The sequence below is a fragment of the Oncorhynchus gorbuscha genome, linkage group LG04, assembly GCF_021184085.1.
Source record: "Oncorhynchus gorbuscha isolate QuinsamMale2020 ecotype Even-year linkage group LG04, OgorEven_v1.0, whole genome shotgun sequence".
In the NCBI taxonomy this organism is placed as follows: Eukaryota; Metazoa; Chordata; class Actinopteri; order Salmoniformes; family Salmonidae; genus Oncorhynchus; species Oncorhynchus gorbuscha.
In genome coordinates, this window is record NC_060176.1 from 51,386,202 (window position 1) to 51,412,701 (window position 26,500).

Genomic DNA, 26,500 nt, shown 5'->3' on the forward strand with positions numbered 1-26,500 from the left:
GATGGATGGACTAAATAAACATGACTATGCACTTAGATGTAAATGAATTGAAAAGCCTCTCAGTCCTCTCTGTCTCTACCTAACCCATAGTAATTTGGTGTTAACAGTTTACGCTGGAAACGTCCCCCCTTGGATATGCCGGTATCTGGTATCCATGGTAATGCATCCCAAAGCAGAATACTACTGTGTGTGTGAGTGTGTGTTTGTCAGTGTGTGTGTCAGTGTGTTTGTGTTTTGTGTGTGTATGTGAGAATGATACACTGTGCATTGATTGGTTGTGTGGGGAGCAGCTGTTGACCTCTTATTCTCAAAGGCCTGTCTGTACCCTCACACACACACACAAAAACACACACGCTGAATCAATACACACACACACCAGTGCTATAATCCTGGCCCACACCCATAACCAGAGAAAATGAGCCGATGGACTATAAACAATTCTGCTTTGGCATTGTTATGACAACACTGCCAATGAAACATTTAGAGAGAGAAAGTGCATAATGTACAAACACACACACACACACACACACAACTGAGTTTGAGATATAGTGAGACTGAGTTAGGGAGGAAAAGGTCATTTGTCATTTGCATGTTAGTTAATGTTAGAGGATACTTTCCATAGGTCAGAGCCAACTTACAGGATGTGTTTTGCATTGAAAAACTGTACACAGTTGCACAGGAGAAGGTGGGGTTTGGGTTTGAACCGCACTAGTCTGTGGACGAAGAGGTGATTTCGGCCCCGGTGTAGGATGAGGCCGATAAGCTGATGGTGAAGGAGATTGTGGTGATGGTGACTGATCCTGTGATCCATTCAGATCTTGAACCTCCGACTTCTCTGACTCTTCACCTTGAACCGGCATCGCCTCCTGATCCAGATCTGGATCTTGAACCTGTGACTCAACCTCTGACTCCTCACTGGCAGAGGAGGCAGAATGACAGGTTGTGGTCCTATGCCTGCTCCTTTGAGCCCCTCCTCCCACTGTTAAAGAAGGCCATGAGCACTACGATGGGGGTCAGGCTCAACCCGTTGTTGTTGTTGCTCGGGGTCATGTTCACCGCTTTCTGTTGATTCCTTTCTAAGAAGGCTGCTCTCATCTGAACCTTCTCCAGATCCCTTTCGGCTTACCGTAGACGTCGCTGTCTTTCTAGCCGTTTGGCTATGGTTTCACATGCTTCGAAAGCCTGTGGCGTTTGTGTGTCCAAGCGCCAACACTCCTCGCCAGCTTGCATGTTCTTCATGTTTTGGCATTTGACCTCCTCTAAGGAGCTTCATACACTTCCTGAGAGCAGCAGCTTCTGAGTCACACATGGTCTCTGATGGGACTCCACTCCATCCGTTTCCACGGCTCTGAGAGGCCCGGTATGAAAAGCGGATCTGAGAGATTTAATAGAACGTCACTCTGATCTCCCAGTGTGCCTCCTCTGTGAGGTGTCTTCCAGAGACTGGGGAAATGGCAGGCCTTCATGACCCGGCTACCGCAGAGTCAGGCTGAGGTTCGACATTGAGGGTGGAGGAATTGAGGACACCTGTATCCCACTTCAAATCTGTCCGAAGGACTCCTTGTTGAGGCCGGTTGCCTAATGTGAATACACTGGGTGAGATAGGAGCTGATACAGAATCAGGAATTCTGGTTAGAGGACGAGGATAGGGCAGAGAGTTGGGGTTTCGGTTTAGAGGGTTGCAGCTCATCCTATCCTTTGAAATGATCCATGTGTGAGAACAATTAGAGCCTTTTCAACAGAGAGCATCCCACGTTACAGCATCTCACTATGAGATGTTAGGACACAAGTGGGGCGGCAGGGTAGCCTAGTGGTTAGAGCGTTGCACTAGTAACCGAAAGGTTGCAAGTTCGTGTGTGTGTGTGTGTGTGTGTGTGTGTGTGTGTGTGTGTGTGTGTGTGTGTGTGTGTGTGTGTGTGTGTGTGTGTGTGTGTGTGTGTGTGTGTGTGTGTGTGTGTGTGTGGAAATGTCAGCACTGGTTGTTATGCTAACCTGACCGCACAAACACACACCGATACGCAAACACACTGTCCAGTTGCTATGCGGCAGATGCTAACCTACGTTCTATCTGAATCATTATTCAGCTCTATTTGTTCTGTAAATATATATATTCTATCCTCCTAGATGCACATACTGTTGTTTATGCATGAAAAATAACACAAGACACACAATGCTGTGTTGATGTGAAATGGCTAGTTAGTTATTGGTGTGCGCTAATAGCTTTCAATCAGTGACATCACTCCGAGACATCGAAGTAGCCCAGTCGTTTCACTTGCTCTACAAGAGCCGAGGTAACGCTGCTTCATGGGCGACTGTTGTCGATGTGTGCTCGGGTCGTTGGGTCGAGCCTAGGTTAAGACATGGAGAGAGACGTAAACAACACTGTTACGATCAAATAAAACCAGTTTGGTGTTGCTCCAATTCCGAAAGAGGAGGAAGCCTTCAGAGTAATAATATGACTGGATTATTCAAGTGACTGTGACACTATTTGACATAACATCAGACGTGGTAGTGGGATATCACATACAGAGTATACATAGGCCTACAGTAAAAGTTGGTGATTGACGGGAACTGACCAGTGATCACCTTTCCTGTTATGAAACAGGTTGAAACAAACAGGAATGTCCTGTGTGTAGGCTAGTAGGGAAGTGGGTTTAGACTAGTCTACCACCCGCTACCAGGTGGAGGCGACACTGCGCTCTTCTCCTCTCTACCAAAGCGCGAGCTGCCTCTACAGTCCCGTCTCTCGGTGAGATCATTATCAACCGAACCTGACACACACGGAGCTAGAGCGAGCGAACAGAACACCCCCCCCCCCATTCCGACCCACCGGGAAGGGAAAACACCAGTCTTCTGATAACCAACACCTTCTCCCACTTTTACGCATCCAACCACGATCTCTCCAGTGACGTTACCGTTGAATGTGGGGTTGGAGGCTATTCGGATACAATCTGTGTTCTGCTGGTTTGTTTTCAATGCAGTAAAACGGTTTGCTCCGATCCTCACCCGGAGTCAAGGATTGAGAGGGAAGCAGCGCTTAACTCGCGGACTGACCAGCCACGGACATGGCGATGGGATCTCTGCAGTGGCCCTGTAAATCTTGTGCTTAGTAAACCCGTAAGCAAGGTTTTTTACGCGCTATATTTCACAGGAAAAGGACGTTGATTCAATCACAACCTTGGATTTTTGTGAACATTGATTTGATTATCAGATCGGCTATAATTATTTGTACCTTTTTTTCAGCGCACTGTTGACGCCATTTTCCTCAGGTTTTCTGTATAAAAAAACTTGCTCCATTTGACAGCTACCAAGGACGCTGTCAGTGCAGACGCCGGTTCTGTAAATGTGACCAAATGGATTTTAAATGATCTTGATGACATATTTACACAATAGTCTCAAGTGTTCGACAACATTGGACATGGGTAAGTAGTTGACCATAATCTCTTACACACTTGCGTTAATGTAGTCTAAATGTGAGTTGAACATGATTTTATTAATTTATGATACTTTATATTTTGCGGTTGGCTGTGGCTTAAAAATAGAGAATGCAATAACTCAAAATAAACAGTTAATTTGTAGCGAGTTTTGATCTCACTAGGTAGGCTAGTGTGTGTGTATGTGCGCGCGTGTGCGTGTGTTGTGGAGCAGGTGGAAGACGTAGGCATTCCCCACTGGCCTCGGCCTGGTCTTGAACCACTAACCCTTTGGCAAGTGATGCATTGCGTCCTGTGCCATTAAGGGTCCAGACCTCTGATGAGAGTGAGTTGTAGAGTGAGCCTATTTATGGTCCAAGTGGTGGTGTGAAGGGTTATACACACATCCTGAAGGCAACTGCAGATTGATGAAATCACTGTAAGATACATGCCACACTTTGAGAGTGTATAAAACAACCCATTACACCAAGAGGTCCAAACCTTTTGAGAAGGGCCGATGGTGTTGTAGGCTAGCCTATAAGGACACTTTAGTCCTTCTATAGGCTGTTTGAAACCCTCCTGGCCTGTGTGAGAGTCTGTTTCACAAATGGCCAAGATCTGATCTCAGGGTGGAGTGTTTTACCTGGTATTTACATGGCTAGATATAAGAACAAAGTAGCACTTAAATAATTATTGCTTAATAACAAATGACTTTCCAGTGTCTTTGCGCTGAACTGAAATGAGCACCACTATGTACCATTTGGTACCAGGTAGTTACTAACTGTGGAGTTGTTCAGAGTAAGTGCCAGAATGTATTGTCCACTGTTACCATAGCAGCTGAAACAGGACGGTCAAGTAGAGCCTTCCACTTTAGTGTCAGGGTCAGGACAGGTGTGCTTTGAGCTTACTTCAAGAAACCAGTTACAGGCCAGGGCAGGCCTACCATCTTCTTACCCCTGAATTATTTCACTGATTGGTGTAATAGTGGTTGTTTTCTCAAATAAACTGTTAACTTGTATGCTCTTGTTGTAGGATACAGTGTGATCCATTAGAGAAATTAGACCAGGTAAATTAGAACCAGTGTGTGAGTGTGTGTAGGCTACTGTAATGGGGTGATTCCATGCTAGTTCTATTACAGTAGCCTACACACTCACACACGGGTTGAAATTGACCTGCATGGCTCAACAATATTTAGGGTATCTCAGATTTTTCGGACAATTCTCACATAGAAACTTCATTGAGTGGAAGGATGTTTCATATGCTTTTTACTTTTGTAACACACATTTTGGGGGGGAATCATTATGAAAGTGGGCATTTTGGGGGGGAATCATTATGAAAGTGGGCATTTTGGGCCCTTTTTAGAGATATACACGCCTCCTGTAATACCCAATGATCGGTGAACCGCACACGATACAGAAAACACCTTGGTGTCATTATACTCCTAACAGTGTGCTATAAAATATGGAGTATCGCTTCTTCCTCAAATAAAATGTTACACATTCATTTATTTAACATTAAAACTATGAATATAACAAAAGTACCCTTTTAGATTTTGTTCAATTTTAGACATATGGTTGTAAATAAAATACTCTTTAAGTACATCACATTTCCAGAGTGGGTGCTCTGCTAAGTTTAAAGTTACGATACATTTTATCAACACCACCAACGCAGTGAATGGGAAAATGGATTCAAAGGGAACTCCCTCTGCTGGTGATTTGCTGAATGTGCAATCCTACAGGAGGGCTGCGATAATGTCAATTTCTATGTATAAAAAATTATAATTTCATCAACAGCAGCTGATTGAAGAGTAGGCCTATGTTGTTCCAAACAATATGTATAAAAATAAGCAAAGTCAAAAATAATACTTTTGAGATATTTATAATAATATTTGGAATGTTGAATAAATGAATGTGAAAATGTGTATTTCAGAATATAAATATACTCCATATTTTAGAGCACACTATAAGGTGTATACACTGAGTGTACAACACATTAGGAACACCTGCTATTTCTATAACATAGACTGACCAGGTGAATCCAGGTGAAAGATATGATCCCTTATTGATGTCACCTGTTAAATCCACAGTGTAGATGAAGGGAAGGAGAGGTTAAAGAAGGAGTTTTAAGCCTTGAGACAGTTGAGCTATGGATTATGTATGTGTGTCATTCAGAGGGTTAATGAGCACGACAACAGATTGAAGTGCCTTTGAACGGGGTGTGGTGGTATGTGTCAGGCGCACTGGTTTGAGTGTGTCAAGAACTGCAATGCTGCTGGGTTTTTCACATTCAACATTTTCCAGGGTGTATCAAGAAAGGTCCAACAATCAAAGGACATCCAGCCAACTTGACGCAACTGTGGGAAGCATTGGAGTCAACATGGGCCAGCATCCCTATGGAAGGCGTGGCATCTTGTAGGGTCCATGTCTCGACGAATAGAGGCTGTTCTGAGAGCAAAAAGGGGTGGTACTCAATATTAGGAAGGTGTTCTTAATGTTTTATACACTAAGTGTAATTACACCAAGATGTTGTCTGTAGCATTACAGGAGCCATGTATATGTCTAAAAAGGGCCTGAAATTGCCACTTCCATTACGATTTTCTCAAAAATGGTTTGTGATACAAGTGTAAAAAGCATTTCCAACATCCTGCCTCCCAATGAAGTTTTGGGAGGATTGCCAGAACAATTAGTGATACCAATTCTGTATCTGATATGTGTTGTGTGGGTAGGGTAGATTGAGTATAGCTGAGTGACATAGCTACAGTATAGAGGTATTGCTGAGTGATGTAGTGGCATAATGAGAAGTAGCAGGTGCTGGATTGAGACACTGAGAAATGGTGAGGAGATGTTGGTGTGGGGCTTCTGTTGTCACGGCAACTGGCAACATACTGGATGGTGGACTCACAGTAGCGTACTAACAGAGGCTCTCGCTCTGTTTTGGATTCACTATGGATTCCTGGAGCAAATGTTGATCCCATGATATGGGCAAGAGTGTTGTTGGGGTTGGAGTCATAGCAGGATCTAAAGATACTTTGTCCTCCTATAACAGAGCAGGGACAGGGCATCCCTATAAGAGTTCCTGGGTTCTCTCTCTCTCTCTCTCTCTCTCTCTCTCTCTCTCTCTCTCTCTCTCTCTCTCTCTCTCTCTCTCTCTCTCTCTCTCTCTCTCTCAAATTTTGAAAATGGTGAAGTTTGGTCCAGCTCTCTATTAGCTTATCGGTCATATGTGATTGTAAATCTGTTTTGAGACCTGAGTCAAGAGCAGACCCAGAGACTGTAGCTACCAGTGCATAGGTATTATAGGGACACTTATTGTAAAGGGAGATCCAATCGGCTCTAGTGGCTTTCTCTGCTTGTTTCCTTTCCATCTGAGAGAGAGGGTTGAGGAAGAGAGGGAGAGAGGAAGGTAGCAAGATGAGGGAGGGGGAGGTTGGGCAAGAGAGAGGTGGAGAGGAGAAGAGAAGAGAGAGAGAGTGAGAGGAGGGGGAGAAAGAGCTGGTCAGAGGGGCAAGGGAGGGGGACTAGAAAGAGGGGGAGTAGAGGAAAGAGATCCAAGGACAAATCTAACTGTTGGCAGACTGAGCTAAGTATCAGTACAGGAACACCTTTTGGCAGAGAGTGGGGATTGGGGATGGGGGGTGCGCCAGAGAGTGAAGGAGAGGGGGCAAGGCAGAGGGAAGGGAGAGAGAGGCAGAGGGAAGGGGGAGGGGGAGGGGGCAAGGCAGAGGGAAGGGAGAGAGGAGGAGAGGGGGGCAGAGGCAGAGGGAAGGGGGAGAGGGGGCAGAGAGGAGGGAGGAGAAGGAGAGGGGGGGCAAGGCAGAGGGAAGGCAGAGGGAAGGGGGAGAGGGGGCAAGGCAGAGGGAAGGGAGAGAGAAGGAGAGGGGGGCAAGGAGAGGGAAGGCAAGAGGGAAGGGGGAGGGGGGCAAGGCAGAGGGAAGGGAGAGAGAAGGAGAGGGGGCAAGGCAGAGGGAAGGCAGAGGGAGAAGGGGGAGAGGGGGCAAGGCAGAGGGAAGGCAGAGGGAAGGGGGGGGGGGCAAGGCAGAGGGAAGGGAGAGAGGAGGAGAGGGGGCAAGGCAGAGGGAAGGGAGAGAGGAGGAGAGGGGGGCAAGGCAGAGGGAAGGGAGAGAGGAGGAGAGGGGGCAAGGCAGAGGGAAGGGAGAGAGGAGGAGAGGGGGCAAGGCAGAGGGAAGGGAGAGAGGAGGAGAGGGGGCAAGGCAGAGGGAAGGGAGAGAGGAGGAGAGGGGGCAAGGCAGAGGGAAGGGGGAGGCAGAGGGAGGGGGGAGGAGAGGGGGCAAGGCAGAGGGAAGGGGGAGGCAGGGGGAGCAAGGCAGAGGGAAGGGGGAGAGGGGGCAAGGCAGAGGGAAGGGAGAGAGGAGGAGAGGCAAGGCAGAGGAAGGGGGAGAGGGGGCAAGGCAGAGGGAAGGGAGAGAGGAGGAGAGGGGGCAAGGCAGAGGGAAGGGGGAGAGGGGGCAAGGCAGAGGGAAGGGAGAGGGAGGAGAGGGGGCAAGGCAGAGGGAAGGGAGAGAGGAGGAGAGGGGGCAAGGCAGAGGGAAGGGAGAGAGGAGGAGAGGGGGCAAGGCAGAGAGTTAGGTGTTTTCACTGACAGCCATTTTGTGTCTACTGCTGCATTTGAAATGGTTTAACATTCATCTGCTGTCCTGCAGCCATGCTCATACAGCAGGCTAGCTTCAATGACAGTGTGCATGTTGAGGACCTGTCTGTGTGTCCCTTGGTTCTGTGATCAGGGATAGCAGAGTTAGCCATGTATCACACACACACACACACACACACACACACACACACACACACACACACACACACACACACACACACACACACACACACACACACACACACACACACACACACACACACACACACACACACACACACACACACACACACACACACACACACACACAGAGCATTAATCTAATAGAGTAAAATAAAGTAGTTCCTGATGTTGTAGCAGTCTGAGTTCCTGCTAAGTGCTCCCCAAACCCTGTGTGTGTGTTTGTTTGTGCGCGTGTGTGTGTGTGTGTTTGTTTGTGCGCGTGTGCCCAGGCGTCCGTGCTGGTGCGCACGCAAGCGCGTGTGTGTGTGACTGTATCAAGGGCATTATGCAACCACAGCCAGACTGGCTATGTTACCTCACTCTCACATGATGTGTTAGAATGTTTTATCCAGCTCAGTCCCTGTGTGTGTGAGCATGTTTGTGTGTGTGTGCGTGCGTGTGTGTGTGTACCATGGGGGACAGCTCACATGCCGTTTCTTAAAGCGTGGTTTAACTAGTAAACATAATCAGTGTTTTTAGTTAGGACACAGCCTGAAGAGCAAGGGGGGCAAATCCTCAGTTAGCTCATAGCAGTCAACTGTTAGGGAGCCACTGGTCTCTACAGGAAGTTTCATCCTTTCATCCTCCTCTACCTTTCCCTGTTAAAGAAACAGTCGGGAGCAGAGAGAGTTTATGCCATTCAGCAGACACTGTAATCCTAAATGACTTACAGTCGTGCATGCAAGCCACACATACATTTTACATAGGATGGCCACGGGAATCAAACACACATTTCTGGCGTTGCAAGCGCCATGCTCTACTAACTGAGCTAGACAAGGGAGGGAGAGAGACGGGGAGAGATGGAGAGAGAGAGAGAGTGAGTGACAGGGCAAGGGAGAGAAATGGAGTGAGTGACAGGGCAAGGGAGAGAAATGGAGTGAGTGACAGGGCAAGGGAGAGAAATGGAGTGAGTGATAGGGCAAGGGAGAGAAATGGAGTGAGTGACAGGGCAAGGGAGAGAAATGGAGTGAGTGACAGGGCAAGGGAGAGAAATGGAGTGAGTGAAAGATAGAATAGCTGGCATCAGATGTGTGAGTCTCTGCAGCACCAAATCTTCTACAAGAGCAATCAGATTGACCCTGTGTGTGTGTGTGTGTGTGTGTGTGTGTGTGTGTGTGTGTGTGTGTGTGTGTGTGTGTGTGTGTGTGTGTGTGTGTGTGTGTGTGTGTGTGTGTGTGTGTGTGTGTGTGTGTGTGTGTGTGTGTGTGTGTGTGTGTGTGTGTGTGTGTGTGTGTGTGTGTGTGTGTGTGTGAGCTATTTGTAAGTCCACCTCAGGTCTAAGGCTGCTGCAGCCTTAAAAGATTGTTTCGGGCTGGGCAGTGAACTCTCTCTCTCTCCCTCTCATACCCATATGCACAAGGAAGAGAATCACAGCTTTCATTCGTACTCTTCAGGTACGTATATAGGTTGGGAGTAGTAGTTGGTGAGATTTGAACAATTCAACCCTGTTACAGCCCTACTGTTCATTCCCTCAAACGTTATCGTTCAACACAGAAAGTACTTCAGTTATAGACACACACACACACACACACACACACACACACACACACACACACACACACACACACACACACACACACACACACACACACACACACACACACACACACACACACACACACACACACACACACACACACACACACACACACACACACACACACACAGAGAGTGAGGAAAGAGACTGAAGGAAAGTCCTTATGCTGCTTAGATGGAAGCTGTGGGCAGAGCTGGCAGCTTTAGGAACATAATAAAGCTATTTATGCAGCCAGTCTGGCCTCTCACAATCACCCTGCTGTCTGCACGGTTACAGAGAGGTGTGTGTGTGTGTGTGTGTGTGTGTGTGTGTGTGTGTGTGTGTGTGTGTGTGTGTGTGTGTGTGTGTGTGTGTGTGTGTGTGTGTGTGTGTGTGTGTGTGTGTGTGTGTGTGTGTGTGTGTGTGTGTGTGTGTGTGTGTGTGTGTGTCTGAGGCTCAGAGCGAGAGAGGCCCAGTAAGGGTCATCCTTACATAAACACAGTCTCATTTCCAGTAACAGAAGTAACAGAGAAGGGTTGGTGAAACTATAATCCAGTCCATAGGTCTTATTAGTTGTGTCTTGCCAAAGCCTATACAAACGCTACATGGACATTCAGCTGGGGCAGCTGGTTTTGGACTCATCTAGCTGTTTTATATGGGTTTGCCTCAGTTGTAAACATCATTTAATACTAGGACCCCTGGGGGTACTTGGTGAATCCACAGGGGTACTTGAGAAGACTCAAGAGACTATATGCCTGCTGGTAAAATGCACATGAGGAGGTACTTCATGGGTATGCTGGGCAGAGCTAAATTCATTTGGTGGTACAGGAACCGAAAAGGGTTGGGAACCACTGTGGTAGAGGCCACTTCAGTGTAGATACAGTGCTGTGACATCCTCCTCAGAGGCTGTGGTTGGTCATAGTGTATTGTCACTGTGTGGTTGGTCACAGTGTATGGTCACTGTGTGGTTGGTCACAGTGTATGGTCACTGTGTGGTTGGTCACAGTGTATGGTCACTGTGTGGTTGGTCACAGTGTATGGTCACTGTGTGGTTGGTCACAGTGTATGGTCACTGTGTGGTTGGTCACAGTGTATGGTCACTGTGTGGTTGGTCACAGTGTATGGTCACTGTGTGGTTGGTCACAGTGTATGGTCACTGTGTGGTTGGTCACAGTGTATGGTCACTGTGTGGTTGGTCACAGTGTATGGTCACTGTGTGGTTGGTCACAGTGTATGGTCACTGTGTGGTTGGTCACTGTGTGGTTGGTCACATTGTATGGTCACTGTGTGGTTGCTCACAGTGTATGGTCACTGTGTGGTTGCTCACAGTGTATGGTCACTGTGTGGTTGCTCACAGTGTATGGTCACTGTGTGGTTGCTCACAGTGTATGGTCACTGTGTGGTTGCTCACAGTGTATGGTCACTGTGTGGTTGCTCACAGTGTATGGTCACTGTGTGGTTGCTCACAGTGTATGGTCACTGTGTGGTTGCTCACAGTGTATGGTCACTGTGTGGTTGCTCACAGTGTATGGTCACTGTGTGGTTTCTCACAGTGTATGGTCACTGTGTGGTTGCTCACAGTGTATGGTCACTGTGTGGTTGCTCACAGTGTATGGTCACTGTGTGGTTGCTCACAGTGTATGGTCACTGTGTGGTTGCTCACTGTGTGGTTGCTCACAGTGTATGGTCACAGTGTATGGTCACTGTGTGGTTGGTCAAAGTGTATGGTCACTGTGGTTGGTCACAGTGTATGGTCACTGTGTGGTTGGTCATAGTGTATGGTCACTGTGTGGTTGGTCATAGTGTATGGTCACTGTGTGGTTGGTCACAGTGTATGGTCACTGTGTGGTTGGTCACAGTGTATGGTCACTGTGTGGTTGGTCACAGTGTATGGTCACTGTGTGGTTGGTCACTGTGTGGTTGGTCACAGTGTGGTTGGTCACAGTGTATGGTCACTGTGTGGTTGGTCATAGTGTATGGTCACTGTGTGGTTGGTCATAGTGTATGGTCACTGTGTGGTTGGTCATAGTGTATGGTCACTGTGTGGTTGGTCATAGTGTATGGTCACTGTGTGGTTGGTCATAGTGTATGGTCACTGTGTGGTTGGTCATGTGTATGGTCACTGTGTGGTTGGTCACAGTGTATGGTCACTGTGTGGTTGGTCATAGTGTATGGTCACTGTGTGGTTGGTCATAGTGTATGGTCAGTGTATGGTCACTGTGTGGTTGGTCATAGTGTATGGTCACTGTGTGGTTGGTCATAGTGTATGGTCACTGTGTGGTTGGTCATAGTGTATGGTCACTGTGTGGTTGGTCATAGTGTATGGTCACTGTGTGGTTGGTCACTAGTGTATGGTCACTGTGTGGTTGGTCATAGTGTATGGTCACTGTGTGGTTGGTCATAGTGTATGGTCACTGTGTGGTGGTCATAGTGTATGGTCACTGTGTGTCACTGTGTGGTTGGTCATAGTGGTCACTGTGTGGTTGGTCATAGTGTATGGTCACTGTGTGGTCGGTCATAGCGTATGGTCACTGTGTGGTTGGTCACTGTGTGGTCGGTCATAGTGTATGGTCACTGTGTGGTTGGTCATAGTGTATGGTCACTGTGTGGTTGGTCATAGTGTATGGTCACTGTGTGGTTGGTCATAGCGTATGGTCACTGTGTCATAGGTTGGTCATAGTGTTGGTCACTGTGTGGTTGGTCATAGTGTATGGTCACTGTGTGGTTGGTCATAGTGTATGGTCACTGTGTCATAGTGTATGGTCACTGTGTGGTTGGTCATAGTGTATGGTCACTGTGTGGTTGGTCACTGTGTGGTCGGTCAGTGTATGGTCACTGTGTGGTTGGTCATAGTGTATGGTCACTGTGTTGGTCATAGTGTTGGTCACTGTGTATGGTCACTGTGTGGTTGGTCACTGTGTGGTCGGTCATAGTGTATGGTCACTGTGTGGTTGGTCATAGTGTATGGTCACTGTGTGGTTGGTCATAGTGTATGGTCACTGTGTGGTTGGTCACTGTATGGTCGGTCATAGTGTATGGTCACTGTGTGGTTGGTCATAGTGTATGGTCACTGTGTGGTTGGTCACTGTGTGGTTGGTCATAGTGTATGGTCACTGTGTGGTTGGTCATAGTGTATGGTCACTGTGTGGTCAGTCATAGCGTATGGTCACTGTGTGGTTGGTCATAGTGTATGGTCACTGTGTGGTTGGTCATAGTGTATGGTCACTGTGTGGTTGGTCATAGTGTATGGTCACTGTGTGGTTGGTCATAGTGTATGGTCACTGTGTGGTTGGTCATAGTGTATGGTCACTGTGTGGTTGGTCATAGTGTATGGTCACTGTGTGGTTGGTCATAGTGTATGGTCACTGTGTGGTTGGTCATAGTGTATGGTCACTGTGTGGTTGGTCATAGTGTATGGTCACTGTGTGGTTGGTCATAGTGTATGGTCACTGTGTGGTTGGTCATAGAAACTATGGTCACTGTGTGGTGTGTGGTTGGTCATGGTCACTGTGTGGTTGGTCATAGTGTATGGTCACTGTGTGGTCGGTCATAGCGTATGGTCACTGTGTGGTTGGTCATAGTGTATGGTCACTGTGTGGTTGGTCATAGTGTATGGTCACTGTGTGGTTGGTCATAGTGTATGGTCACTGTGTGGTTGGTCATAGTGTATGGTCACTGTGTGGTTGGTCATAGTGTATGGTCACTGTGTGGTTGGTCATAGTGTATGGTCACTGTGTGGTCGGTCATAGTGTATGGTCACTGTGTGGTTGGTCATAGTGTATGGTCACTGTGTGGTTGGTCATAGTGTATGGTCACTGTGTGGTTGGTCATAGTGTATGGTCACTGTGTGGTTGCTCACAGTGTATGGTCACTGTGTGGTTGGTCATAGTGTATGGTCACTGTGTGGTTGGTCATAGTGTATGGTCACTGTGTGGTTGGTCATAGTGTATGGTCACTGTGTGGTTGGTCATAGTGTATGGTCACTGTGTGGTTGCTCACAGTGTAGTTGTCAGATGTCCTTTTTTCCCTCTCTTTGTTCAAAGGGAGAGTCCTGGGTCCTGTACACAGACATATATGGGGTGGCTTTAACACATGCCTTAGGGCTCAGTCACTGTACACACACACACACACACACACACACACACACACACACACACACACACACACACACACACACACACACACACACACACACACACACACACACACACACACACACACACACACACACACACACACACACACACACACACACACACACAGTGGGCTTTAAAAGATGCCATTGGGCCGAGTCACAGTCCTGGAATTAGGGAGACCCAACAGAGAGGACCAAACAGGGACATGCTGCCCTGAGTTGTGTGTGTCAACAGTGCTGTGTGTCGAAAGCATTAGTATGGTACCTTGTGTGTGTGTTGGAACTTTATAGGGGATTATGCTGGTTATCTAAACCCACAGTGAGCAGAGCGTGTGAGACCTGTCGGCTAAATATGACTACAGGGGATCAGCTGTACAGGACGGGAGGCTGGTACAGGAGTTAACACACACACACACACACACACACACACACACACACACACACACACACACACACACACACACACACACACACACACACACACACACACACACACACACACACACACACACACACACACACACACACACACACACACACACACACACACACTAATGCTGGCCCTAAGTACACAAACTCTCAGAATGGAATGTCTAGATTAGAAATGTAGGTTTATTTGAACAAATCCAAATTGTGAAAGACAGTTTCTCCTGGCCCAGAGATGACCTTTAAAGTCATATCAACATTCACATATACCTTTGTAACAATGCAATGCTGTGTTCAATGTGGCTCATGTCAGTGTGAGGGATGGGACTTTCAGGATCTGGGGTGTGAAGTGTAGCGTTTGTGTTCAAAACAAATACAACAGGTGTAGACCTCACCGTCAAATGCTTACTTACCAGCCCTTAACCAATCATGCCGCTTTAAGAAAAATAAGAGTTAAGAGAGAGTTGTTCACCGGACCTGCTACCTGTCCCAGACCTGCTGTTATCAACTCTCTAGAGACAGTGGTAGAGATACTCTTAATGATCGGCTATGAAAAGCCAACTGACATTTACTCCTGAGGTGCTGACCTGTTGCACCCTCTATAACCACTGTGATTATTATTATTTGACCATGCTGGTCATTTATGAACATCTTGGCCATGTTCTGTTATAATCTCCACCTGGCTCAGCCAGAAGAGGACTGGCCACCCCTCGTAACCTGGTTCCTCTCTAGGTTTCTTCCTAGGTTTTGGCCTTTCTAGGGAGTTTTTCCTAGCCCTCGTGCTTCTACACCTGCATTGCTTGCTGTTTGGGGTTTTAGGCTGGGTTTCTGTCCAGTACTTTGAGATATCAGCTGATGTAAGAAGGGCTATATAAATACATTTGATTTGAGTTAAGGAAATATTTACTAAATAAACACAAATTAAAATGACAATAACAAGGCTATATACAGGGGGTACCGCTACTTAGTCAATGTGCTGGGGTACATACAGATTAGTTGTGTTTATGTATATGTGTATTTATTCATGTTTGCACACAAATATGCGCTTGTGCCTGTGTGAGAGTGGACATGTGCGTGTGTGTGTACAGTTCCTTTACAGAATGTGTCTGTGTGTGTGTGTGTGTTTTAGCTTTGTACATACATATCTCTCAGTGGGGTTAGATGTGTCTGCTGAGAGATGGATCCATTACTAGTGGTAGTGTGATTGGCTCCCTGAGCGAGGGGCTTAATGGTATTGTGTGTATGTGTTGGTTCTGAGTGTGTCTGTACTAAATGTAATACAAACACACCCTCTTCCCTAGAAAGAGCATTAGGGATGGACAAACTCTGGTCCTCGAAAGCTGCAGTGTGTGTGTGTGTGTGTGTGTGTGTGTGTGTGTGTGTGTGTGTGTGTGTGTGTGTGTGTGTGTGTGTGTGTGTGTGTGTGTGTGTGTGTGTGTGTGTGTGTGTGTGTGTGTGTGTGTGTGTGTGTGTGTGTGTGTGTGTGTGTGCGTCTAACACTGCCGTAGCATGCATGTATTAAACAGTTCAGACTGTTTTTTCCAGACCAGCTCATAAACCACATCTGGAGAAGGAATTTAGATTCCTCCTCTCTCGCTCTCTATCTTGCTCTCTCTCTCTCTCCCTCCCCCTCTCCCTCTCTCTGTCTACCCAATTCCCTCCCTCTTTTCGGGTACAAAAAAAGAGCAGTCAGCTTTTTCATCTCAATCTGCAGGTTTTTGGTCTTGTCCTCAGGCTAGCTTCACCCTCCCTTTAGAGAGCTGGAGAGGAATGTCTTCATTTTACATCGAGGGAGAGAAAGAGAGAGAAAGAGAGACTGGGAGAAGGAGAGAGAAAGGGAGAGAATGCGAGAGAAAGAGAGACTGGGAGAAGGAGAGAGAAAGGGAGAGAATGAGAGAGAAAGAGAGACTGGGAGAAGGAGAGAGAAAGGGAGAGAATGCGAGAGACTGGGAGAAGGAGAGAGAAAGGGAGAGAATGCGAGAGAAAGAGAGACTGGGAGAAGGAGAGAGAAAGGGAGAGAATGCGAGAGAAAGAGAGACTGGGAGAAGGAGAGAGAATGGGAGAGAATGCGAGAGAAAGAGAGAGAAGGAGAGAGAGAGAGAGAGTGGGAGAAGGAGAGAGAAAGGGAGAGAATGAGAGAGAGAGAGAGAGAGAGAGAGAGAGAGAGAGAAGGAGAGAAACAGATGGGGAGAAGGAGAGAGAGGAGAGGGAAAGAGAGACGGGGAGAAGAAGAGAGAGGAGAGGGAAAGAGAGACGGGGAGAAGAAGAGAGAGGAGAGGGAAACAGAGACGGGGAGAAGGAGAGAGAGGGAGAGGGAAAGAGAGACGGGGAGAAGGAGAGAGAGGAGAGGGAAAGAGAGACGGAGAGAGAGGAGAGGGAAAGAGAGACGGGGAGAAGAAGAGAGAGGAGAGGGAAAGAGAGACGGGGAGAAGGAGAGAGAGGAGAGGGAAACAGAGATGGGGAGAAGGAGAGAGAGGGAGAGGGAAACAGAGATGGGGAGAAGGAGAGAGAGGAGAGGGGAAAGAGAGACGGGGAGAAGGAGAGAGAGGAGAGGGAAACAGAGATGGGGAGAAGGAGAGAGAGAGAGAGGAAAGAGAGACGGGGAGAAGGAGAGAGAGGAGAGGGAAAGAGAGACGGGGAGAAGGAGAGAGAGGAGAGGGAAAAGGAGACTGGGAGAAGGAGAGAGAGAGGAGAGGGAAAGAGAGACGGGGAGAAGGAGAGAGAGGAGAGGGAAAGAGAGACGGGGAGAAGGAGACAGAGGAGAGGGAAAGAGAGACGGGGAGAAGAAGAGAGAGGAGAGGGAAAGAGAGATGGGGAGAAGGAGAGAGAGGAGAGGGAAAGAGAGACGGGGAGAAGGAGAGAGAGGAGAGGGAAAGAGAGACGGGGAGAAGAAGAGAGAGGAGAGGGAAAGAGAGACGGGGAGAAGAAGAGAGAGGAGAGGGAAACAGAGACGGGGAGAAGGAGAGAGAGGAGAGGGAAAGAGAGACGGGGAGAAGGAGAGAGAGGAGAGGGAAAGAGAGACGGAGAGAGAGGAGAGGGAAAGAGAGGAGGGGAGAAGGAGAGAGAGAGAGGGAAAGAGAGACGGGGAGAAGGAGACAGAGGAGAGGGAAAGAGAGACGGGGAGAAGAAGAGAGAGGAGAGGGAAAGAGAGATGGGGAGAGAAGAGAGAGAGGGAAAGAGAGGGGAGAAGAAGAGAGAGGGGAGGGAAGAGAGACGGGAGAAGGAGAGAGAGGAGGGGAAAGAGAGACGGGGAGAAGGAGAGAGAGGAGAGGGAAAGAGAGGGGGAGAAGGAGAGAGAGGAGAGGGAAAGAGAGACGGGGAGAAGGAGAGAGGGAGAGGGAAGAGAGAGACGGGGAGAAGGAGAGAGAGGAGAGGGAAAGAGAGACGGGGAGAAGGAGAGAGGGAGAGGGAAAGAGAGACGGGGAGAAGGAGAGAGAGGAGAGGGAAAGAGAGACGGGGAGAAGGAGAGAGAGGAGAGGGAAAGAGAGACGGGGAGAAGGAGAGAGAGGAGAGGGAAAGAGAGACGGGGAGAAGGAGAGAGAGGAGAGGGAAAGAGAGACGGGGAGAAGGAGAGAGAAGTAGAGTGCGTGTGTGGAGTGTTGTTTACACGGTATAAAATGCAAATGAGAGTGTATGGCATGCCTGCAGTACTCTCTGCCTGCTACTGCAACAGTCTTGAGTTCTGAGAGACACTGATTCTCACAATGGTTAGAGGTGTGTGTGTGTGTGTGTGGAGATGAGGCATTCCTCTGCCCACTGCGTCCTTTAGCTGTGCACAGATAGGTCAGCATCTCTTCCCAACACACTCTGAATGCCGATCGTTCTGTAGCAGCAGTGTACATAGCAGCAAGAGTGAATGCAGACCAAGATATACATACGAGGGAAACTGATTTTTTTTTACAGTTCAGCATTTGCGATAATTTATTGAGTTATTGGCTTTCATAGGATATTGTACAACTTTGGTTTTGATAGTAATTTCTCTCTCTCTCTCTCTCTCTCTCTCTCTCTCTCTCTCTCTCTCTCTCTCTCTCTCTCTCTCTCTCTCTCTCTCTCTCTCTCTCTCTCTCTCTCTGTAGTTTGGCTCTGTTGGATTACCTGTGTTCCTGTGGGACAACCAATCCAGACGCAGTAGCTACCGTTCCCAAGGCAACCCAGTCTGACGGACAGCCGCTCTCTGCAAACCTATTGGCTGGCTGCTGCGGCTCTCTGGATCCTGACTGGTTCTGGCGGGAGCGTGGATGGAGCCGAGGGATCTGGTTGGCTCAGCCCGACCCAAAGAGGCAGAGTTAGGAGGCGGAAGGGCTGAGCCTGAAGAGGAAGAACAGGAAAGAGCGGGGCTGGGGCCAGCGTCGCGGGGTGATGAGGTCATTGGTGATGTGATGGGCGAGCGCTGGGGGTCCCAGGGGGAAGGGGAGGGGCTAGAGGAACAGGAGTTCTCCATTAAAGAAGCCAGCTTCCAGGAGGGGAGTCTGAAGCTGAAGATCCAGACCACCAAACGCATCAAGAAGCCCCCCAAGAGTCTGGAGAACTACATCTGTCCCCCGGAGATCCGGATGACCATCAGACCCCCCTCAGGGGAGGGCCGAGGGGGCCGACTGGGGGGCCGCGCAGCACAGGACAAGGGACCCCCTAGGAAGAGGGTAAGGATACATTTAGAAACGTTACTGGTCTGAACACACTGTTGCTAATGTAGCCTGTTGCTAATGTAGCCTGTTGCTAATGTAGCCTGTTGCTAATGTAGCCTGTTGCTAATGTAGCCTTAAATGATGCTGAAGCACTTTGAAATGTTCGTCAGCAGTCTAGAAGGGATTGATTGGTTGCTTCCCAGAGAGATAGAACGATCAGATTCTTCATGTTGTTAAATAGTTCAACATACTTTAAAATAAGACATTGAATAGTTATAAATGTTGTTTTAAATGTTAGCTGTGTTGGATTGACTGTTGGGTTGTCAGTAGCTCATTGCAGCTGAAGAGTGTTTTCTTATGTTCACGTGACGAATTTGGTTCTTGTCTGCTGTTGGCTATAGCAGCTGAGAAGGGGATTGTAAGTGGATATATGGATTGTATAGATATATTGTGGATGTATATAGAAAGATATTTTCTGGTTTGATTGTCCATGTTTTAACAAGAGTCCATAAGCAGAAAGTTTGAAGACATTTAGCCATTGATAGAAAGGCCAGTAATGCAGTTTAAAAGAGACACCGTCACCTCTACCTCTCTACAACGCCACTTCATGGGTTTTCTGGCCGCGTGTATAAATATATTGTGTGTGTGTGTGTGAGATCGTCTCCTCTAGAGTCATTAACCTGCATTGACATCTCTTGCTGTGTGCTCAGCTCTTCTTGTACACTGCATCTCGCTGTGTTCCTTTCATACACCCAGCACCTCGCAGACTCAGCTCTTTTCCCTGAAAAGCAGCCATCTTGTACCCAAGCATCTCATTATGAGCAATATTGTGTGTGTGTGTGTATGTGTGTGTGTACTAGTACAGAAGGGAATGGATCTTAGGTAATGGGTATGTCTTTCCCATTCTCCCTCTCTCTCTCTCTCTCTCTCTCTCTCTCTCTCTCTCTCTCTCTCTCTCTCTCTCTCTCTCTCTCCTATCTCTCAGTAGCTCCTTCGCTTCCTTGGTTACACAGGGTCAAAGTTCATAGAGTAATTTAAACCAGTCTCACACACACACACACACACACACACACACACACACACACACACACACACACACACACACACACACACACACACACACACACACACACACACACACACACACACACACACACACACACACACACACACACACACACACACACACACACACACACACACACACACACATACACACACACGCTGAGAATAGAGCTGACATCAGCAAATGACAGCTGGTCTCTGCTCTCTCCATTTGTGGTCACAGACCTTTCTCCTCTCCTCTTTTCTCCTCTCTTCTCCTCTCCTCTTTCTCCTCTCTCCTCCTCTCCTCTCCTCTTTTCTCTCCTCCTCTTCCGTCTCTCCTCTAATGAAATCAGCACGTGGCTTCTGTGTCTCTCTAACCTCTCCTCGTCTCACACACAGCCACCATTTCAGTTTGGTGTCACTGTACTGCTGTGTGTTGTGTGTTTAGGTCCTTAGGGGACTGTAGTGTTTGCAATGAGTGTTTGACCTACTGTGTGTGTGTGTGTGTGTTCAGAGCAAACATGCACTTTGACCCCCAGAGTGATCTCCCTCTCAGCCTGTCTTTCTCTCTGCTATGGTTGGCAGTTGTTGCCGTGGTGACAGCGACCGTAGTGGGCATGCTCACTGAGCGGGTTGCGTGGGTTGTTGTCATCTCCACCCTTTCTCACTCTCTCTCACTCTCTCTCTCTCTCTCTCTCTCTCTCTCTCTCTCTCTCTCTCTCTCTCTCTCTCTCTCTCTCTCTCTCTCTCTCTCTCTCTCTCTCTCTCTCTCTCTCTCTCTCTCTCCCCTTCTTCCCTCTATCCCACTATTCCTCCCTCCCGCTCTCTCTACTCCTCCTCTCTCCCCATCCCTCCATCCGGCTTTAGCTATCACTGTAATACAGACTGATCCACTGAAGAGGAATGGGTTAAACAGAAAGGGTCAAATATGTGTTTAGTGAAAGAGAGAGAGAAGTGAGGGGGGTCTGACAGAGAGCAGATGGACAGCCTCTCTGCTCCAAGGTATCGTGTCAGGGGCTGCCCTCTCTCTTTTTCTATCCCTCTCTCAGTATCTATTTCTGCCTCAGTCGTTGCCAATATATCTGTCTCCAACCACCTCTCTCTCTCTTTATTTCTTTACCTCTCTCTCTGCTTTCTTTCTTTCTCTCTCTCTGCTTTCTTTCTCTTTCATCCCTCTGTTGTGGAGTGGCAGATGGTGGAAGAGAGAAGAGAAGAGGCCAGAGTGTGAGTGATAGGGCGAGGGGGAAGAGGGGGGAGACAGGCATATGGAGAGCCTGGTTAAGGGACCCCCTCAGAGCGGGGGTGTGTGTGAGGGGGAGGGGAAAGGGGACAGGGATACAATAGCTGGTCATTAGGAGAGGGTTTTGACTCTTGAAGAGAGTGGAGAGAGGCCAGACAGAGGGAGAAACGGAGACGGACAGAGAGATGTTGGAGAATTGTGAATTATTCTAGAAAGCATCAGATTCTCTGTGTCATCACAGTGTTTAGTGCCATCTCTGTAGTGTCATCACAGTGTTTAGTGCCATCTCTCTAGTGTCATCACAGTGTTTAGTGCCATCTCTGTAGTGTCATCACAGTGTTTAGTGCCATCTCTCTAGTGTCATCACAGTGTTTAGTGCCATCTCTGTAGTGTCATCACAGTGTTTAGTGCCATCTCTGTAGTGTCATCACAGTGTTTAGTGCATCATCTCTGTGTTTAGTGTCATCACAGTGTTTAGTGCCATCTCTGTAGTGTCATCACAGTGTTTAGTGCCATCTCTATAGTGTCATCACAGTGTTTAGTGCCATCTCTGTAGTGTCATCACAGTGTTTAGTGCCATCTCTGTAGTGTCATCACAGTGTTTAGTGCCATCTCTGTAGTGTCATCACAGTGTTTAGTGCCATCTCTGTAGTGACATCACAGTGTTTAGTGCCATCTCTGTAGTGTCATCACAGTGTTTAGTGCCATCTCGGTAGTGTCATCACAGTGTTTAGTGCCATCTCTGTAGTGCCATCTCTGTAGTGTTATCACAGTGTTTAGTGCCATCTCTCTAGTGTCATCACAGTGTTTAGTGCCATCTCTGTAGTGTCATCACAGTGTTTAGTGCCATCTCTGTGGTGTCATCACAGTGTTTAGTGCCATCTCTGTAGTGTCATCACAGTGTTTAGTGCCATCTCTGTAGTGTCATCACAGTGTTTAGTGCCATCTCTGTAGTGACATCACAGTGTTTAGTGCCATCTCGGTAGTGTCATCACAGTGTTTAGTGCCATCTCTGTAGTGCCATCTCATCAGTGTTTATGCCATCTCTGTAGTGTGTTTAGTGCCATCTCTGTAGTGTCATCACAGTGTTTAGTGCCATCTCTGTAGTGTCATCACAGTGTTTAGTGCCATCCCTGTAGTGTCATCACAGTGTTTAGTGCCATCTCTGTAGTGTCATCACAGTGTTTTGTGCCATCTCTAGTGTCATCACAGTGTTTAGTGCCATCTCTGTAGTGTCATCACAGTGTTTAGTGCCATCTCTGTAGTGTCATCACAGTGTTTAGTGCCATCTCTGTAGTGTCATCACAGTGTTTAGTGCCATCTCTGTAGTGTCATCACAGTGTTTAGTGCCATCTCTGTAGTGTCATCACAGTGTTTAGTGCCATCTCTGTAGTGTCATCACAGTGTTTAGTGCCATCTCTGTAGTGTCATCACAGTGTTTAGTGCCATCTCTATAGTGTCATCACTGTGTTTAGTGCCATCTCTATAGTGTCATCACAGTGTTTAGTGCCATCTCTGTGTTTAGTGTCATCACAGTGTTTAGTGCCATCTCTCTAGTGTCATCACAGTGTTTAGTGCCATCTCTGTAGTGTCATCACAGTGTTTAGTGCCATCTCTATAGTGTCATCACAGTGTTTAGTGCCATCTCTATAGTGTCATCACAGTGTTTAGTGCCATCTCTATAGTGTCATCACAGTGTTTAGTGCCATCTCTGTAGTGTCATCACAGCGTTTAGTGCCATCTCTATAGTGTCATCATAGTGTTTAGTGCCATCTCTATAGTGTCATCACAGTGTTTAGTGCCATCTCTATAGTGTCATCACAGTGTTTAGTGCCATCTCTGTCAGTGTCATCACAGTGTTTAGTGCCATCTCTGTAGTGTCATCACAGTGTTTAGTGCTATCTCGGTAGTGTCATCACAGTGTTTAGTGCCATCTCTATAGTGTCATCACAGTGTTTAGTGCCATCTCTGTAGTGTCATCACAGTGTTTAGTGCCATCTCTGTAGTGTCATCACAGTGTTTAGTGCCATCTCTGTAGTGTCATCACAGTGTTTAGTGCTATCTCGGTAGTGTCATCACAGTGTTTAGTGCCATCTCTATAGTGTCATCACAGTGTTTAGTGCCATCTCTGTAGTGTCATCACAGTGTTTAGTGCCATCTCTGTCATCACAGTGTTTAGTGCCATCTCTGTGGTGTCATCACAGTGTTTAGTGCCATCTCTATAGTGTCATCACAGTGTTTAGTGCCATCTCTGTAGTGTCATCACAGTGTTTAGTGCCATCTCTATAGTGTCATCACAGTGTTTAGTGCCATCTCTGTAGTGTCATCACAGTGTTTAGTGCCATCTCTATAGTGTCATCACAGTGTTTAGTGCCATCTCTGTAGTGTCATCACAGTGTTTAGTGCCATCTCTATAGTGTCATCACAGTGTTTAGTGCCATCTCTGTAGTGTCATCACAGTGTTTAGTGCCATCTCTATAGTGTCATCACAGTGTTTAGTGCCATCTCTATAGTGTCATCACAGTGTTTAGTGCCATCTCTGTAGTGTCATCACAGTGTTTAGTGCCATCTCTGTAGTGTCATCACAGTGTTTAGTGCCATCTCTGTAGTGTCATCACAGTGTTTAGTGCATCACATCACAGTGTTTAGTGCCATCTCTATAGTGTCATCACAGTGTTTAGTGCCATCTCTGTAGTGTCATCACAGTGTTTAGTGCCATCTCTGTAGTGTCATCACAGTGTTTAGTGCCATCTCTGTAGTGTCATCACAGTGTTTAGTGCCATCTCTGTAGTGTCATCACAGTGTTTAGTGCCATCTCTGTAGTGTTTATCACAGTGTCATCACAGTTTAGTCTCTGTAGTGTCATCACAGTGTTTAGTGCCATCTCTGTAGTGTCATCACAGTGTTTAGTGCCATCTCTGTAGTGTCATCACAGTGTTTAGTGCCATCTCTGTAGTGTCATCACAGTGTTTAGTGCCATCTCTGTAGTGTCATCACAGTGTTTAGTGCCATCTCTGTAGTGTCATCACAGTGTTTAGTGCCATCTCTGTAGTGTCATCACAGTGTTTAGTGCCATCTCTGTAGTGTCATCACAGTGTTTAGTGCCATCTCTATAGTGTCATCACAGTGTTTAGTGCCATCTCTGTAGTGTCATCACAGTGTTTAGTGCCATCTCTGTAGTGTCATCACAGTGTTTAGTGCCATCTCTGTAGTGTCATCACAGTGTTTAGTGCCATCTCTGTAGTGTCATCACAGTGTTTAGTGCCATCTCTGTAGTGTCATCACAGTGTTTAGTGCCATCTCTGTAGTGTCATCACAGTGTTTAGTGCCATCTCTGTAGTGTCATCACAGTGTTTAGTGCCATCTCTGTAGTGTCATCACAGTGTTTAGTGCCATCTCTGTAGTGTCATCACAGTGTTTAGTGCCATCTCTGTAGTGTCATCACAGTGTTTAGTGCCATCTCTGTAGTGTCATCACAGTGTTTAGTGCCATCTCTGTAGTGTCATCACAGTGTTTAGTGCCATCTCTGTAGTGTCTCACAGTGTTTAGTGCCATCTCTGTAGTGTCATCACAGTGTTTAGTGCCATCTCTGTAGTGTCATCACAGTGTTTAGTGCCATCTCTGTAGTGTCATCACAGTGTTTAGTGCCATCTCTGTAGTGTCATCACAGTGTTTAGTGCCATCTCTGTAGTGTCATCACAGTGTTTAGTGCCATCTCTGTAGTGTCATCACAGTGTTTAGTGCCATCTCTGTAGTGTCATCACAGTGTTTAGTGCCATCTCTGTAGTGTCATCACAGTGTTTAGTGCCATCTCTGTAGTGTCATCACAGTGTTTAGTGCCATCTCGGTAGTGTCATCACAGTGTTTAGTGCCATCTCTGTGTCATCACAGTGTTTAGTGCCATCTCTGTAGTGCCATCTCTGTAGTGTCATCACAGTGTTTAGTGCCATCTCTGTAGTGTCATCACAGTGTTTAGTGCCATCTCTGTAGTGTCATCACAGTGTTTAGTGCCATCTCTATAGTGTCATCACTGAGTTTAGTGCCATCTCTATAGTGTCATCACAGTGTTTAGTGCCATCTCTGTAGTGTCATCACAGTGTTTAGTGCCATCTCTCTAGTGTCATCACAGTGTTTAGTGCCATCTCTGTAGTGTCATCACAGTGTTTAGTGCCATCTCTGTAGTGTCATCACAGTGTTTAGTGCCATCTCGGTAGTGTCATCACAGTGTTTAGTGCCATCTCTGTAGTGTCATCACAGTGTTTAGTGCCATCTCTGTAGTGTCATCACAGTGTTTAGTGCCATCTCTGTAGTGTCATCACAGTGTTTAGTGCCATCTCGGTAGTGTCATCACAGTGTTTAGTGCCATCTCGGTAGTGTCATCACAGTGTTTAGTGCCATCTCGGTAGTGTCATCACAGTGTTTAGTGCCATCTCTGTAGTGTCATCACAGTGTTTAGTGCCATCTCTGTAGTGTCATCACAGTGTTTAGTGCCATCTCTGTAGTGTCATCACAGTGTTTAGTGCCATCTCGGTAGTGTCATCACAGTGTTTAGTGCCATCTCGGTAGTGTCATCACAGTGCACGGTGAGTGATGTGTGAGTATGATTGACGTGTGTACAAATGATGTGTGTAAGGGTGTATGTTTTGTCACTGCAGACCAGTAAACGCGTGTGGCCGTGTGTTAGTAGTGGAAGATGAATGTGTGTTTTCTGGTATAATGAACCTTGGGTCAACCCCTACATCACTCTCCCTGACAGATTTAGTAAGCAGTCCAAAACACACACACACACACACACACACACACACACACACACACACACACACACACACACACACACACACACACACACACACACACACACACACACACACACACACACACACACACACACACACACACACACACACACACACACACACACACACACACACACACACACAGGGCCGTGATTGTGGTCAGAGCATGTGTGCCAGATTTAGCTGTTAATCCATGTCACTATCTGTGGAGGGAGATAAGGAGCTGCCAAAGCAGTCCAGTGTGTGTGTGTCTATTTTGAGTGCCTTTAGTGTGTCCTGGATTTGGACACACACCCTTATCTCGTCTCGGCAGCTTCTACGCTTGGTGGTCCCCTGAGCGTTGTGTGTCTGTAATGTGTGTTTGGGTGTGTGGTGTGCCTTTTTGATGTGTGAATTGATCCCAGGCGTGGGTGGCGGTTGGTGACCTGAGGGACTTGATGAGTTAATAAAAGCACATCTCTGTGTGTGTTAC

At 47.3% G+C, this 26,500-nt stretch overlaps 1 protein-coding gene across 1 annotated transcript in view; it reads left to right on the forward strand.

Moving 5' to 3' along the window:
* Nucleotides 1-2,633: 2,633 nt before the first annotated feature.
* The window catches only part of setbp1 (SET binding protein 1), a 67,446-nt gene continuing 43,579 nt past the window's right edge, over nucleotides 2,634-26,500 (forward strand). Inside the window, 2 exon segments of the mRNA XM_046347137.1 lie at nucleotides 2,634-3,422; nucleotides 18,397-18,960. Of these exon segments, the coding sequence (XP_046203093.1) occupies nucleotides 18,559-18,960 (402 nt within the window). The 5' untranslated portion in view covers nucleotides 2,634-3,422; nucleotides 18,397-18,558.